Source organism: Piliocolobus tephrosceles, chromosome 2 (genome assembly GCF_002776525.5).
Source record: "Piliocolobus tephrosceles isolate RC106 chromosome 2, ASM277652v3, whole genome shotgun sequence".
Taxonomy (NCBI): Eukaryota; Metazoa; Chordata; class Mammalia; order Primates; family Cercopithecidae; genus Piliocolobus; species Piliocolobus tephrosceles.
In genome coordinates this window covers 38,838,538-38,856,390 of record NC_045435.1, presented here as the reverse complement: position 1 = coordinate 38,856,390, position 17,853 = coordinate 38,838,538, and the positions used below count along the sequence as shown (strand labels likewise).

The following is a 17,853-nucleotide window of genomic DNA, read 5'->3' as shown; positions in this document are numbered from 1 at the left end:
TTGTCCATTGGTCTTTCTTCCTGTTTATTTAGTGAGGTCTTACGTTTTAACATCAGCAGGACTAACCATTGCTTTTTTTTGCAGGGTTTTCCTGGCTATTCTTGCCTCTGTTTTTTTATGTGTTCTTTAAAATCCGCTTGTCTAGCATCAGAAAACAAAACAAAACAAAACCTATTGAATTTTTTAATCCATATTAAATTTTATCTGAGCTTTATGATTTCGAATTGTCCTGTCCACAAATTAGGTACCTTTCCACATATCCAAGTCCAGGTTTTTTTGTTTGTTTTTGTTTTTACAGCTGTGTTTTAAAGTTTTCCTCACATAAGCTTTGCACATTTCTTTTAAGTGTTTATTCCTAAACACAGTAGTATCTCCTTATCCTTGGGGGATATATTCCAAGAACCCCAGTGGATTACTGAAACCCTGAATGTTACCAAACCCGATTGTGATCAATCAACACTTTTCTTTTAATGCCTTCCACCTACAAGTGTAATGTCTTAATAAGATGCAAACTTAATCCATTTTAACTAAGCACTTATGCACTGTGGCTGCAGCTTTTGCAGTTTGAAGTGTGATAGCAAAGCTACCATAATTTTTTCTCTTCACAGTTTTGTAGATAGAAGATTTGTTACCATAGACCTTAGTAACCTCAGCGTGCTGTTTTTTTCTCTCCTTAAGTCGAGAACTTTCACCTTTTCCCTTAAAGGAAGCACTTTACGCCTTGTCTTTGGCATATCCAAATTGCCAGCATGACAACTCTTGTACTATGGGGCCATTATCAAGTAAAATAAGGGTTCCTTGAATATAGGCCCTGCAAATACCACGACAGTGATCTGATCACTGAGCTAACTACCGAGTGACTCAGAGGCAGGTAATGTGTACTGTGTAGAGTGGAATGGTGGGAGATTTCATCACACTACTCAGAATTGCATGAAATTTAAAGCTTATAAATTGTTTATTTCTGGATTTTTTTCATTCAATATTTTCTGACTGAGATTACCCACGGGTAACTGAAACCATAGAAAGCGAAACTGCAGGCAAGGAAGGACTGCCACATTTCATCTTTTTTCGCTGCTAGGGTAAGGTCTTCTCTTCCATTCTGTCTTCTAAGTGGATATTATTAGTGTATATGATAGCTATTGATTTTTGTGTTAATTTGAATTATTTTATTTTGTGGTAGTTTTATATTGACTTTCTGGGATTTTCAGGTATCTCTCAGATTACCTGAAAATTAAGATAGTTTTTCTTCTTCCTTTCTAATTTGTTTGCCTATAGTTGTGGGGTGGGGGTGGAGATTTGGTCTGATTACATTGGCTAATCCATCCAATTCATTAATAATAGTGGAGATAGTGGGCATCCTTGCCTTGTTCCTGACTGTGAAATGCTAGATTTGGGGCTGAGTTGTATGTATTTTATCATATTAAGTATCCATCAATTTCTATTTCGTTACTTTTTGTTTTTTAAAATCGGGAAAAGGTATTGAATGTTGTTGAATTGATAAAGAAGATTACATAATATTCTTCTTTAGTAAACATTTAGTAGTGCAATAAATTTTATGAATTGGTTGCCTAATATTGATTCATCTTTAATTTCTGGAGCAAATACCACTTGGTTGTGATATACTGTTTTTTAATTTACCATAGGATAGTGTTTGTTCATATTTTATTTAGATTTGAATTTACGCGACTTCAGTAACATGAATGACTTCACCACAGTGTTTTTAAAAGACTCATTATATACTGTTAAGTAATCTTTTCTATAATTTTCCAAAGAATTAGTATCATTGAGTATAAACAGACTCCATACTTAGAAGTGTGGTAGCTAAGAACTTCATGCTGATTTCAAATGGATGATTTCTGTCCTTCACCAAACCAGACCTCCAGTTCCTTCTTCAACATCTTTCTGTATAATTCTGTTTGAAGACCACTCATTCTTTATTGAAAAACTGGAATGCACAATTGGAGTTACATAATCCTATCTTTCTCTGTCGTATGTTGCTTTTATCATTGTCTCTTCAACATTGGACAATAATTCCTTCTTTTTGCCAAATTTAGCTCCAAAAAGCTCTTAGGTTTTAGAGCCTACCATACTTATATAACTCAGGTTAACTCCAGGTTCTGATATTGCTTTCATGAATAACATATTTGGAAAAGAGCAGAGATTTTAGCCCTGTTCGAGTGGTGCTGTGTTCTTCCTGACCCCTTCCCTATCTATTCCATTCACTCTTCTCATTCTCTTGTTTAAACAAAAAAGTTTTGTCACATTATCTGTCCATCTATCCATCTGTCTTATCTCTGTACACATATGCACACATATATATTTTTTTCTATTGGTTCTCTTTCTTTGGAGAACCTTGACTGATATACTATGTGACCCAGCAATTCCATTCCTAGGTGTATACCCAAGAAAAATGAAAATGTAGGTCCACACAAAAACTTATACATGAATGTTCGCAGTAATAGTATTGATAATAGCCCAAAGTGACGCAACTCAAATATCAATCATCTGATAAGTGGATAAAATGTGGTATATGTGTACAATGGAATATTTTTCAAATATCACAAGGAGTGAAATACTGATGCATGCTATAGCATGGCTAAATCTTACGGTATATAATGAATCTAATGTTATATGTTATATCTGTATCTGGTTATCTGGCTACATCTTCTGTTGGTTCTGTTTTTCTGAGGAACTCTGATATACCATTTGATCCAGCAATTCCAGTCCTATGAGTATATATGTAGATAGATATCTTTACATGATATCTACATGTCCGTAAATGTAGATATCTATATAATACCTAGCAATGTCTGTATTTATATAGAGAACAAGAGATTGAGATTTACTTTAAGGAATGGGCTTACTTGATTGTGGGGGCTGGCATGTCTGAAATTTGTAGGGCAGGCTGGCAGGCTGGAAACTCACATAGGACTTCTATTACAGTGTTGAGGCAGAATTTTTTTCTCTAAGACATCTCAGGTTTTGCTCTTAAGGACTTCAACTAATTGGATGAGGACCACGCACATTATTGAGTGTAATCTCCTTTACATAAAGTCAGTTGATTGTAAATGCTAGTAATATCTTCAAGATATCTTCACAGCAACATCCAGATTATTGTTTGACCAAACAACTGAGCACTATAGTCTAGCCAACTTGACTCAAAATTAATCATTACATATGGTAACTCTGTGTTTAACCTTTTGAGGAACTCCCAGGTTTCTGAAGCACCATTTTACATTCCCACCAGCAATGTATGAAGATTCTGATTTCTCTGCATCCTCACCAACACCTGTTAATATCTGTCTTTTTTTTATTAGTGCTGTCCTAGTGTGAAGTGGTATCTCATCATGGAGATTTGCCTTTTTAATTTCAATATTGTGTTTCTAAGATTCATTTGTGCTGTCACATGTAAGCTTTTCATTCATTTTCACTGTGATATAATACTGTGTTAAGATACTCCGTAATTTATTCATTATTAATATTCATGCTGCTATTTTAATTACTATTCATATATTAATATATGTATATATATATCAATAACTTATATTTATAATAATTTATACATTATTCATTGTTCTATTGATGGATGATTTGGTGTTCAATTTTTTGCTTCTATGAAGAGAATATTCTTATACATGTTTCCTGGCACACATATGCAAGAGTTTCTCTAGACTGTGTATAAATCTCGGAGTGGTATTGCTGGTCCGTAGGGTATACAATACTCAAGTTTACGAGATAATGCCACCCATGTTTTCCAAATGTCTCTATCGGTTTGCTTTCTCATTAGTGTATAAGACTTTTGTCTCTCAGTGTCCCACGTGGAACCATCAGGCCCCTTTTTGCCAATTTCATGGGTTTCTCAATTTTCACTTCCCTGGAGGCTAAACATATCTTCATATGTTTATTAGTCATCTGATTACTCCTTTTAAAAATGCTGGTCATTGTGTCTTTTGCCCATTTTTAAAAATTTGCTCATTTCTCTTATTGGTATGTGTAGATTCTTTATTCTACACATTAATATTTTATCAGTTATATATGTTACAGGCATCTAGTTTGTTTTTTTCCTTTGTGGTGTTTCTTGGTAAACAGAAGTTGTTGATTTTAATGCAGTTCCTCATTAATGCTATACCTTATGCTTACTCTGTCTTAAGAAAGCCATGTTTAGATGGATAGCCATCTCATTCTTGTAGCCAAGCATGTTTATTGTAATTTTTCTTCCATCTCTGAAATAATTTGCTTGTCAGACTCTATAGGGATTATTCCTCTGTATGTGGTACTTTAAAAAAAACTTTAAACATGTCAAATAATGGAAAAGATTGGAGAAAATATCATAAGGTGATTGATACTTAAGGCCGTGTCTTATAGATAGAATACATACTTAAATTTGGTGAAATATTCTGCAACTCTTCTAGATGGCAGGTGATAGTAAATACACAAAAATTGTGGTTCTACCAATAGCATATTCATTCCTTCTATAACAAAATTTGTATTAATGAGAGAACAGAAGATGAAATTAAAAGAGACTTTATTCTCTCTTAAAAAGCCATGAGACTTAACAAAAGTTAAAAGTGTGTTTTTTTTTAATTCAGGAAGAGGATCACCTAGCCCGGGTAGAAGAGGCAATCACTCGTATGCTTGTGTGTGCCCTGAAAACTGCAGAGAATCCACAAAATACCAGAGCCTGGTTAAACCCCACTGAGGTAGGCGGCTTCTGGTCTTCATCATGGCAGTTAAGTTTCCTGTGGTAAACCAGCCCTGACTAGGACTTTTGTTTTCCAACGTAACTAAATGTATGTAACCATTTTAAAGGGTTTTTCTTTTCCCTTAGGTTGAGGAAACGTCCCACGCAGTGAACTGTTGCTACTTAAATGCAGCCGTTTCTGCATTTTTTGATCATTGTAGAACATCTAAGGTAGTAGAAATCCAAGCACTGAGAACAGATGGAGAGCGCATGAAAAAGGAAGAATTAAATGTGTACAGCCACATGGAGGTGGGCCAAACATGTAGCCAGAACTTGACCACAGGAACAGGCAAACCAGAGGCAGCGAGTCCCTTTGGCCCTGATCTGCTACCTGTAGCACAGAGGTCCGAAGAACCACCTTCAGAAAGAGGAGGCATATTTGGAAGTGATGGGAAAGACTTTGTTGACAAGGATGGAGAACACTTTGGAAAACTGCATTGTGCCAAGAGACAACAAATAAGGAACAACAGTGAAAAGGCAATTAAGGAACAGATTGCCTCAAATGCTACTACGGCTCCTTCTCAAACATTCATTTCTACAGATGACTTGCTGGACTGCTTGGTGAATCCACAAGTAACCAGGATAGTGGCACAACTTTTGATACAAGGAAGAAGTTTGTGATTCTAGTGGAAGATGACTTTTAAAATAATATTTTTTAAATATGTATTTTTAAGTAGTGTGACTGTAAAATAAAGATGAACCAGCAAAAGGTCAGTTTGCACGTTTGTAAATGTATTTATCCTTACCGAGTTACATTTCAGTCTGTTGCCACCTTCTTCTTTTTTTTTTTTTTTTATTATACTTCAAGTTCTAGGGTACATGTTCACAATCTGTTGCCACCTTCTTTCATGCATATTCCTCTTTGGCCAAACTGGCTGCTCTTTGTTTGTAAGCTTTTGTTCCTCCCTCATCCCATACTTTCAGCTTGTCTCAAATGTAAGTCCCAAGTATTTCCAGCAGGAAGTAATGTCTTCCTCAGCCTCAACCAGGGACCAGCCTGCTGCTTACTTTTGCAAATAAAGTTTTACTAGAACACAGCCATGCAATTCATTTACATATTGTCTACGATGTCTTCAGGATTACGACGGCAGTGTTGAGTAGTGACAGACAGTGTATGGCCCAGAAAAAATATTCACTATCTGTTCCTTTACAAAAAAGCTTTGTCAGCCTCTGGTCTAATGGATCCACTGGATCTGGAATCTAGCCTTGCTCTGAGGTGATCTCACTTGTAACAGCTGCAGAATTCTCACTGGATAACCCCTGTCATTCAGAGCAGGATACCAATCAGGAGAAAAGTAGTTGTGGGTTCAGTATGAGGCCTCTTCAGGCAAGGAACTTGGACATCTAGGAACACCAATCCTGGGACTAAAAAGGACTCAAACTTCCCAAACAGTGACTAAAGACAGCTCAGTGAAATTGATCCCACTCTCATTACATTTGCAAGATCCAGGGATAATTAATCACCATCACTGTCTAAGAAGGAATTTAAAAATTAGAAAAGCATATTGATCTCTGGGTAACCATGCATGAAACAAACACACAACAGAAAAGATATGCAAAGTCACCTTTGAGAAGAACTAATAGCTGGCTATCCTACTGTCCTTGAGGTAAAGAGTATCAGTAAATCCAAAGTATGTGTTTTCATGGAGGGAAGAAGGGTGTTGTTATGTAAGCATCCCCAGGGAAAGAAGGATCTGAAAAGAGTCCTTCTGTGGCACTTATCTCCATCTGACCACTATGTATTTACCTATGAATTTCATTAGTATCTCTCCCAACCAAAATGTAACTCCTTAAGGGTAGGGTCTTTGATTATTGCTGTTATTTGCAGAGCCACAATCAGTGCCCAGCATGTAGTAGGTGCTTATTAAATATCTGAATGAGTAAATAATAAAAATGAGACCTTATTGACAATACCTCATCAGGTACATTGGGACAAAGAATGTGGCCAAAGATAAGGTAGCTATTATTCTTGGTATATTCCTATTGCAGAAATAGACATCATTTACTACAGATGTTTTACTTTTTATGCTTGCTACTCCTTTGACCACTTTTTCAAACTGCAGACAGTGACCTATTTTAAAATCAGTGTAGCAGGTGAGACCAGCGTCTTTTGTTTTTTTGTTCTGTTTTGGTTTTTTGTTTTGAGGTGGAGTCTTGCTCTGTCGCCCGTGCGACAGTGCAGTAACCCGATCTCCGCTCACTGCAACCTCTGCCACCCGGGTTCAAGCGATTCTCTCAGCCTCCTGAGTAGCTGGAATTACAGGTGCACACCACCATGCCCAGCTAATTTTTGTATTTTTTTTTTTTTAGTAGAGATGGGGTTTCACCCATATTGGCCATGCTGGTCTCGAACTCCTGACCACGTGATCTGCCTGCCTCAGCCTCCCAAAGTGCTGGGATTACAGAGACCAGCGTTTTTTGTTTTCTGTTTTTAAATGGAATAAAGTAATTTTATTGAATTGGAATACTCTATTATTTCAGGAAACCTTTCATGAAAAATATTTCAGGGTAAGTATATCATAAAACTTTTCAGTTACATCTGTGTATGTATTGGGCTTGATATAAAATGTATTTTTTAGTGTAGGTTGGGGTCAAGAAAGTTTACAAGGCATTTTGAGACAAAACATTTAATTCAATTAGAGTTAAACCTTTGAGATGCTGAGACCTGGGAGAAGAGTTAACACATTGTTGTGCATGGATTTCTATGGTATGAAACAGATTATGGGGGATAATTTCCTGATTTCATAGAGACTAAGGCAGCAAGAGATTCTGACTATCTGCAGAGAATGATGTGAGAAAAGAGAGTGAAAGGGGGGCTGTCAGCCACCACGGTAGCTGCGTCCCTTTTCATCCTGCATTTCACAGGTAAGCTGCCTGAGCAAGTGAAATCATTGATTTTTTTTTTTTTTTTTATTATACTTTAAGTTCTAGGGTACATGTGCATAATGCGCAGGTTTGTTACATATGTATACTTATGCCATGTTGGTGTGCTGCATCCATCAACTCGTCAGCAGCCATCAACTCGTTGAAATCATTGATTAAAGAGAACCTCAGCTGGGCGCCGTGGCTTACACATGTAATCCCAGCACTTTGGGAGGCCAAGGCGGGCAGATCACCTGAGGTCAGGAGTTTGAGACCAGCCTGGCCAATATGGTGAAACCCCGTCTCTACTAAAAATACAAAATTAGCCAGGTGTGGTGGCACACGCCTGCAGTACCAGCTACTCGGGAGGCTGAGGCAGGAGAATCGCTTGAGGCATAGCTGGAATTACAGGTGCACGCCACCATGCCCAGCTAATTTTTGTATTTTTTTTTTTTTTTTTAGTAGAGACAGGGTTTCACCATATTGGCCATGCTGGTCTCAAACTCCTGACCATCCGCCTGCCTCAGCCTCCCCAGTAGGCGGAGGTTGCGATGAGCCGAGATCACACCATTGAACTCCAGCCTGGGCGCCAAGGTACTTAAAGAATACAAACCTGGCCGAATGTGCCTATAACCGCAGCTGAGCCAGGGAGATTGCTTGAGCCCAGCTCATGCAACATAGTAAAACTTCTATCCTTAAAAGAATAAAAAATAAATAAAAGCTCAGCCTTCCCCCTAATGTCACAGAATCAAGGGAGCAGCAGCAGGCTGCCTTATCTATTAGGTACAGTAGACAATGGCTAGGGCCCACGAATCTTTTAGAAGGCCACAAAGATTTTTAGTTTCTTTTAAAATCAGGAACAAAATATATAATCCAGCCTTGACTTCATTTGTGTTCATGTCAATGCAGTTGCAAATTATACTTAACTTTTTTAATGCAATAAAGGGCCCACAATGGCAAAAGTGCTTGAGGTCCATGAACATTTTATAGTGGCTCTGGGTGTCAGAGATACCAGAATTATTTGAGGTGCTTGCCCAAAATGCAGATTCCTGGGACCCACTCTAGTGCTAGAGAATCTGACTCCTTTGGGACGAGGCCAGAGCTTGGAGTTTCAGCAAACACCTCAGGTGATCCAAATACCAAAAAAGAATTTCTGACCCTAGAGTAAACAACCAAGACCTATCACAGGTGCAAAGTGGACTTGTTTCAGCCGGGGCTACTTGCTAGGGTCGATAAGCCCTTCAGATTCACTGAACTATGGCTGTATCATGCCCCTTCCTGTAATTTTCAGCCAAATATTAATACACTGAGCATCCCTTCATGCTGTCATACTTAGTTGTGGTTTTAAAATTATTATTATTATCAGCAGTGGTGTTTATCATTAAGCCCCCCCCCCCCCCGTATTTGCCCTTTAGGATATAAATGTTTACCATTAAATGACAGTTTTCCAGTATTTTATTTGAAAAGGAGGAAAATGACAGTTAACATATTTAGATTGAGGATAACTATAACATTACTGAATGGATTGTTATTCTTCAGTGCGATATACCCTGATACTCAGCCTTACCCTGAGTTAACCAAACCATTGGAGAACAAAAGCGAATAACAGCAGGTCTCTCTTTTTTATTCCAGTTTCTTACATTTATTGTCAATGATGAATTCAGATGCCAGTGGCCTGCCTAGAAAGCCACTCTTAAGCAATAAGGAGTCTGCCAATCCACTTAAAAAACAAACCACAAGATAAAAAAATTCCAAAACCTCTATGTTAATGAAGCAGCAACTGTGGCCCCCTAACCTCCTCCACTTCAAGTATAGGTGTTCCTAGCAGATTAAATCCCTTAATCCTCCCAGCGACCCCTAGCATCTGATGTGCTATCTGCATTGGCTCCGTGTCGGTATCAGCTCTGGCCTTGGCCTACAGAGTTTCAAATAAAGAGACTATAATAGAAGAAGTCAGAAGGAAAAAACAAGGGAAGATGGGGGTATTTCAAGACTGTCGGAGATGTTCCTGAATCAGTGGCATTAATCTAGAGGCCATGTTCTGCAATGGACTTGACATCACAGGGACCAAGATTCAGTTGCTGGCTCTGTGGGTTCCTGCTTAGGTGATCTCAGGCAAGGAAGCTTCTTGCACTCTGAGCATGTTTCCTCAAGTTTCAAATGCAGAGATAATTCTTACCTCACAGGATTGTCTGAGGAATTCAGACAATGTGTGTGAAAGCACCTATTTTACTACCTGGCACACAATCTACATGCTCAGTAGATGGTGTTTGAATCTTAAACTTACCTGGGGAAATGTTTAAAACTTTACCATTCAATAGATACGAGTTAGCAGATTAGCAATATGACTGCTTACTTCCTTTGGTTTATTTATACATAAGACAACAAAAGCTAGGCTGTCAAGGAAAATAGACTATTTAATAATCTTAGAGTTCGTTTAATCTCAGTACAGGAGAAGGGTTTCACAATGAAGTTGTATAGCAGGTGTTATCCCATTGTTATCACTGGGCAGAACAAAGACCAGTGAGTAGACACTATAAGAAGGCACACTGGCCGGCCACGGTGGCTCACACCTGTAATCCCAGCAGTTTGGGAGGCTGAGGCGGGCGGATTACCTGAGGTTGGGAGTTCAAGACCAGCCTGGCCAACACGGAGAAATCTCATCTCTACTAAAAATACAAAATTAGCCAGGTGTGTTGGCACATGCCTGTAATCCCAGCTACTCGGGAGGCTGAGACAGGAGAATCGCTTGAACCTGGGAGGCGGAGGCTGCAGTGAGCTGAGATCGCGCCATTGCACTCCAGCCTGGGCAATAACAGTGAAACTCTGTCTCAAAAAAAAAAAAAAAAAAAAAAGGCACGTTTTGGTTCAACATTAAAAAGAGCCTCTGGCAACTGGAGCCAGGGTTGTGCGGCGGAACTCCATGGGGCAGGATTCCCCTAGACCACAGCCACATCACAGCTCCTGGACCATGCAGGGAAAGTACACTGCAGTCCCAGAGCCCTGGCCAGAGCTGTCCCACATGTCACTGGCTAGTTTGTGAAGAATGAAGTTCCCGTCATAGAATCTGTTCAATTTGAGGTAAAGTGACAGTAAGTCAAGAATGTTAGAATGTTAAAGAGATAGTTCCTACTTTGGATAGGAGCCTGACTAGGCTTTTTTTCGTTCATTGGTTTATCAAACATTTATGGAGTATCCATTGTACATCAGGCACAGACTTCATCCCAAGGAAAACAATATGACTAAGATACCATCCCTGCTCCCGGAGAAGACAGAAGCCCTTCCCATTTGGTAATACTGTGCTCCCCACAGCACTGTGGCATCCTGACGTGGGGCCGGCTGTCTCCCGCAGTGGCAGCTGTGCTTAGCTGTGCCCTCTGTCTGTAAGATTGTTATTCTCTCCTTCCTGAAAATACAAACCTGTTCTTTTCCCAGAGATTTGATGTCCATACTTGTGGACACACAGTTGCAACTGCATTATCTCATTTAAATTCTCCAAGTTATTAGGTCTCAAGGTAAGTTCATTTCCATTATGAAAGAGAAGCTGAAGAAAGACTGACTTCAGTGACAAAGAATGATCCTTGGATATTGGAAAAACCTGTTAAGAGGAATAAAAAAAACTAAAACTTGTTTTACAACTAGATATGTACAAATGGATAATATTTTGTGAGAAGGATACCAAAACATTATCTTCTAAAAGTAATAAGGTACTCTGGGTATGCTTGGTAGTCATAAAATACCACAAATAAACTTGGATATTGCACATTATCTGTGACAGTGTCATACAGGTCAGTAGGATTTTGAGGGTTCTTTGAAGGAGGCACAATTAATGATTGATTTCCATGTGTATAGATTCCAGTAAGCACTCGCACATAATACATATGCTTTCTCCCATTTGCATCTGGTCTGGAGTATGTATCACTGGCAGAATAATTGGCATGGACAGCAAAATAGGTTCCCTTTCCATAAGCCACAGCTGTGAAAAGAAAAACCATTTTTAAGGATTTCAGTGTAATGTAAAATTTGATATGTTGGCCCAATCTGTTAAATAATGTTATTTCTAGAGCCTCTCTTAAAAATTTTTTTTCTGTGCTTTTCACTTTTAATCATCAATTTTTCTACCTGGAAGGGCCAGTCAGTCCCCATTGGGATGAAATACAGTGAGTCCTACCCTGAAACTCGGGCTGCAACATGGCCATCAATGATGGGGGACCGCAATGAATCCACATGGTCCCAGCCAACTCAGGCTCTCATGGCTGATGCCTCATTCCAAGCAGCCAGATCACTCGCTTCCTTACCATTCTTTCCAGCATAGCTGCGGTTAAAGCCATTTCGATTGACGTATGGCACGGAGCCGGCATCTGTCCCATGGAAGAGTTGCTTCTCGTTCATTGTCTGGCCATTCTTGGCATCCATGGTTTTTTTCTTTGCCTGGTAGCTATTCCAGAGATCTGGATTCTGGATCCTCTCAATCTGCAAATTAATAAAGAAAAATATTCTGCCAGTTCCAAGAGCACTTGCCAATATACAGCAAATGAAACATGATCACTATGTTTCATAAATAAAAGCACACTAAACAGAAAATCCAATGCCAGATGGCAGCTTTCTGCATTCAGAAATCTTTTTAGATCCAGTGTTTCATAAAACCAGGCAATGGGAAGAATGTTGGTTTAATTTTTAACATCTTCTATGTACTGCATGAGCTCAAACAAGGTTTAGGATTTTAAATACTTACCCATGAATTCCGCTGGCCCAACTTCTGCAACTCCTGCTTTTTACATGTACTCTAATGACTGCTCCTGTTGCTGTGTCCACCTTGCTTTGCACTCTGCCTCTCACCACCTTAGTCCTTCTGGGATACTGGGTGACCTAGTTGTGTACTTACAGTAAGAGAAGCAACAGAGTATCTAGGCAAGAATGAAATTAACTAATGAAAATCTCTGGTCCAGTTGGAAGAGTGGAGCCTGAATCTTGAATGTTGTAGACCAAAGTGGCCATGCTTTCACCATACTCTTTAGGCAGTGGCCTCCAGGGCGGTGCTGGAAACTGCCTGGGTCCTGGGTTGCAGTTCTACTTCTAAACTCCCCTAATCACCAAGTAGTAGCAGTTTCATAAAGCTGTTCTGGGAAGACTGAGGGGTGGATAAAGGTGGCCAAAGTCCCTCATGGAAAGGCACAAAGTAAAGGTTCCATATTGCCCATGTTGTCAGAATGTTTTCCATTTTGGAGAACTCTCAGGCTTAACAGTGTTACCTGCCATCATCTGGTTCTTTTTTTTTTTTTTTTTCCTTCCAGTTTTGGGTTTTCTCTTTTTAATTAAGATACAATTTTCGCACTCTAATTCAAAGTCTCAGTATTAGCATATATTTTGTTGATCTGGTTTATGATTTTAAAATTATTTTTCCTTTGTATTCTTTATCTATGGCTAAATTTCTAATCTTCAAAATGCCTACCTTCATTTTATTTCATTTACCTTAAATTTTATCTTAATCATTTTTAAAGCCTTCAACATTTTTTGAGTTTTGAAATAATTCTCAATTTCTTAGTCTGTTAATTCTTAAATTTAAAAAGGTTGTTTCTTACCCTTTAAAAACTTTTAAAATAATTACATCAAGTAATTTTTGAATATAGTAATCTGATTCTATATTTTTCATGGGATAAATTCTAAGGTAAAAAAATTACAAATAAATCTTAAACTTTATTTAGTAGGTTTATTATTAGCAGCAGATGTCTAGCCAGGGTAGATTACTTCTATCAGACCAACCTCTCACCAACAACTACTAGAAGAGCTAGAGAGGGAGAAAAGTCTATCTGAAGGCATCAAAGATTTGATGAGCTAAGATTGCAGAGAGAAGGGAAGTACGGTGAAACAGTAACATAGAAGACAATAATTTCTTCAAAGTGCTGAAAGAAAATAATTGCCATCTAAAATTCTATGCCCAGTAAAAATATCCTTCAAAGAATGAAAGAGAAATAAAGATATTTTCAGATAAATAAAAACTGAGAGAATTCATCACTACCAGATCTGCATTGGAAGAAATACTACATCTAGATGAAAAATTATCCCAGATGGAAGCATGGAAATACAGGAAGAATTGAAGGACTCTGGAAATAAATGATAAATATGTTGGTACATGTAAATAAATATAAACAAAAATGTTTCATTGGGTTTCAAATATAAATAGAATTAAAATGCATGTTAAAAGCAATACAAAAAGCAAAAGAGAGATAAATAGGGTTTAAAGTATTTAAAGGTCTTTCCATTGTCTGGGGAATGATGGATGTACTAATTTACATTACAATTTAGTAAGTCAAGGATGCATGTTATAGTCTCTAGGATAAGCAATGAAAGAATTAGAATGTGTAACTAACAACATAATAGGGGTGAAAATGAAATAGAAATAATACAAAAGAAACCAGGAAAAGATAAAAAAGAACAAAGAATAGATATTACAAATAGAAAACAAAGATTAATATGGTACATTTAAACCCAAACATATCAGTAAGTACAGTAAGTAAGATTAAGTACTCCAGTTAAAGATAAAGATTGTCAGACTGGATGATGAAAAAGCATAACTCAAGTATATGTTGCTACCAAGAGATGCATCTTAAATATACAGTTATTAAAAGATTAAAAGAAAAAGAATGCGAAAAGATATACCATAACATGCTAACAATAACCAAAAGAAAGCTGGCATAGCTATTTTAATATTGCTAATGATAATTTTGAAACAATTTTATGTATTCTATAGGATGAAACAATTAAGAATGTACTATTATTAAAAGCCAAAATTTCTATTATACACAAAATGACATAAAATATTAAGATATTAAGAAAAAATGTTTCAACATTAAATTTCAATTGAAAACATGAAATCCTGGCACTTTGAGAGACTGAGGTGGGTGAATCCCAGCACTTTCGAAGTCAAAAGTTTGAAACCAGCCTGGATAACACAGACTCCATCTCCACACACACACACAAAAAGGTGTGGTGGCATGTGCCTGTAGCCCCAGCGACTCTAGAGTCTGAGTGGTGGGGATTGCTTGAGCCCAGGAGTTGGAAGCTGCAGTAAGCTGTGATCATGCCGATGCACTACAGCTGGAATGACAGAGCACACCTTTGCCTCAAAAAAAAAAAAAAAGAAAACATAAATACAGGTTCACGATTTTCTTAGCTCTAGCCACAAAAGACCCTGGAAGCAACAACACCTCAATAGCAGTGAACACACACAACACACAACTCTTGGTTTCTCACTACCATTCCCTACTAAAAGGTAACAGAGTTTCTTAGAAAAATGTCTGATTCCAGGCACGAGACAAGGAAAGTACAGGGTGAGCAAGAGAAATCTCATGGCAAAAAGTAAAGAAATGCTCAAAGATAAATGGGGTCATTAAAAGACATGGGAGCCAACTTCCTGCCAGCCAAATGTAGGATAATTTGTACATCTAACAGAATAATCACTGTAATTAAATATAACATACTGATTTTTTTCAAAATCAGGAAAAAAAAAGAACATTTATTCTTTAAAAAAATGCCAAATAACATATATAGAAGGAATGACAGAATTAGAAAATCACCATCCTGCAACCTCCAGTGTAATGATGGATTCAGGCAAGGATCATCAATGGAAGTGAAAATCAATCAGTACAAGGTTGTTGGGGAACAGGATACTCATATGCTGACGAAGTATCATCCCACAGGTAATCTATTGATTCCAGTGGAGAGATATGGTGGTCACCAACTTGACTAGTGATCAAACTTAGCATCATTAATAGTGGGATGGCCTTACCATCTGAGGTTCCTGATGTGATGTATCACCTATGAAGTATTCTTGCAAAAAATATTTATCTGAATTTATTCAAATCTTTCAACCTAACTCAGCTTACCAGAAATAAAGAGGATAGAGAAATAAATGATATTACCAAGAATCAGGTAAGTCTAGAATCTATAAAACTGGCATGGATTCTTCCACAAAAATCAAGGCATGACAGATCCAGAATGTGATACATTCTGCAACACAATTGGTTTAAACTCTAAAAAATTCAGTGTCATGAAAAATATTTTTTTAAATGCAAGAGTACTATTCTATATTAGAAGACACAAAGGACATAATGTCCAAACAGTGTGTGAACTCAGACTGGGGTAGGGGAGGGGGAGTTATAAGAGATTTTTTTGAACAATTGGAAAAATTAGAATATGGACTGGGGCCGGAGGTGGTAGCTCACACCGGTAATCCCAACACTTTGGGAGGCCGAGGCGGAGGGATCACTTGAGGTGAGGAGTTTGAGACCAGCCCGGCCAACACGGTGAAACCCCATCTCTACTAAAAACACACAAAAAAATTAGCCAGGTATGGTGGTGGGCACCTGTAATCTCAGCTACTTAGGAGGCTGAAGCAGGAGAATCGCTTGCAACCAGGAGGCAGAGATTGCAGTGAGCCGAGATCACGTCACTGCACTCCAGCCTGGGTGAAAGAGCAAGACTCTGTCTCGGGGGGAAGAAAAAAAGAATATGGACTGTATATTGGATATTACTGAATTAATGTTAAGTTTTTAATTGGGATAATGGCATTGTCATAATTTAGGAGAATGTCTTTAATTGGGAGATACTTGCTAAAATAGGAGTATCACGATGTCTGCAACTTACCTTCAAATGCTTCAGCAAAAACAGACAGGCAGAGAAAGCAACAGTGGCAAAATGGTTGAATCTAAGTGGAAGGCTTATGGATATTAAAAACCTTAATCATAAGACTTAATAGTCATAGAGGATGAAACACCACCCATTTTTCATGTTATTTTCACAATTCTAGGGACCTCCTTGGAGGTGCCTTAAGTACTACCGACACCCCTGCTTTTATCTGGTTCATACACTGGGAGTTCACATAAGATTTTATTGAAAAAAAAAAAAAAAAGGTTTCACTGTAAAAAAGTGTTGAAATCAATTCTCTGGCCAAGGTCTGCCAATATGCAGCAGGCATCCATAGGGCCCACTATAGATATTGCTGGGCCCAGCAATTCATTCTTGCTCAATCTAAACTTAGCATCTCATTTTTGCTCAATCTAACATTCATTCTTGCTCAATCTAAACTTAGCATCTCATCACCATGTGCCAGTCAGCCACTACCAGTTAGTAGTAATTGGTACTTGGAGTGAGACTTACTTGTTATCTCAGAAATAGACCATGATGGAGCTGTGTACTTGAATCACATTGTCTTGGTGCCTCATAGAATTGTTTTCATTCAATCAGGCATCGATTTTGTTCAACCAGTTTTACATTATAAAAGACAGTGGTGTAAAAGTTGATGCTGAATTTATTGTGAGCATGATGTTGAGGATATTCTCTAGTACTTGATCCACAAGAGAAACCTCTCAGGAGTCAGTCTCAGTATTGTGAGAAGCTGTGAGCCTCCTTATCAAATGGTTTGCTTTTTCATTTATGGACATTATGAGTCTTGTAGCTGAATGTTTACTTCTTGCTTTGTCTGCTAGGAAACTCAGAGACAAATTGGTAACCTCATGTTATACATTTTTGAGAACTAGTAGTAACTCTGTATTATCTTATTTTCCTTGCCATTCTTTTCTCTTTATCCATTTTCTTTGTCTATTTACTTTATCTGAAGGTATAGTCTATATCTTTACAGAGCACTTTGAATCTTTTTGAATTATTATGTGCTTAACTACATGAATAAACAGTGTTGGCAGTTCAAATAGAGAGTAAGAAAAATTTGCAAAGAAAGAAAATGCAGGTCTTCCTGGCAGACTTGTTATGGTGGATCAAAGATCTCTGGCTTTACTCAGAAAGTGGTAGAACCAAAAACAGAAAAGAGGAAGGAAAGGGAAAGAGAATTACATACATATGAAGCATTAGATTTTAGAGAAGTTGATTTTGCAGTTAGATATTCAAGTGGAGATTTTTTTTTTTTCTTTTTGAGATGGAGTCACTCTGTCGACCAGGCTGGAGTGCAGTGGCATGATTTCGGCTCGCTGCAATCTCTACCACCCGTGTTCAAGCGATTCTCCTGCCTCAGCCTCCCGAGTAGGTGGGATTACAGGTGCCTGCCAATGTGCCCAGCTAATTTTTGTAGTTTTAGTAGAGACGCAGTTTCACCATCTTCGCCAGGGTGGTCTTGAACCCCTGACCTCGTGATCCATCCGCCTTGGCCTCCCAAAGTGCTGGGATTACAGGCGTGAGCCACTGCACCCGGCCTCAAGTGGAGATTTTTTAGGCCACTGGGAGTATGTTCTAGAATT

General features: G+C 38.2%; 2 protein-coding genes across 2 annotated transcripts in view; one reads left to right on the top strand and one right to left on the bottom strand.

Moving 5' to 3' along the window:
• Positions 1-5,778, top strand: part of HSPBAP1 (HSPB1 associated protein 1) — a 49,497-nt gene extending 43,719 nt beyond the window's left edge. The window contains exons 7-8 of the mRNA XM_023214749.3: positions 4,590-4,700; positions 4,829-5,778. Of these exons, the coding sequence (XP_023070517.1) occupies positions 4,590-4,700; positions 4,829-5,362 (645 nt within the window). The 3' untranslated portion in view covers positions 5,363-5,778. The remainder of the gene's footprint in view (positions 1-4,589; positions 4,701-4,828) is intronic.
• Positions 5,779-9,206: 3,428 nt separating this feature from the next.
• PARP14 (poly(ADP-ribose) polymerase family member 14) overlaps positions 9,207-17,853 on the bottom strand; it is a 50,310-nt gene continuing 41,663 nt past the window's right edge. Inside the window, exons 16-17 of the mRNA XM_023214737.3 lie at positions 11,902-12,076; positions 9,207-11,579 (exon numbers count right to left, since the gene is read on the bottom strand). Coding sequence (XP_023070505.2) covers positions 11,290-11,579; positions 11,902-12,076 — 465 coding nt within the window. The 3' untranslated portion in view covers positions 9,207-11,289. The remainder of the gene's footprint in view (positions 11,580-11,901; positions 12,077-17,853) is intronic.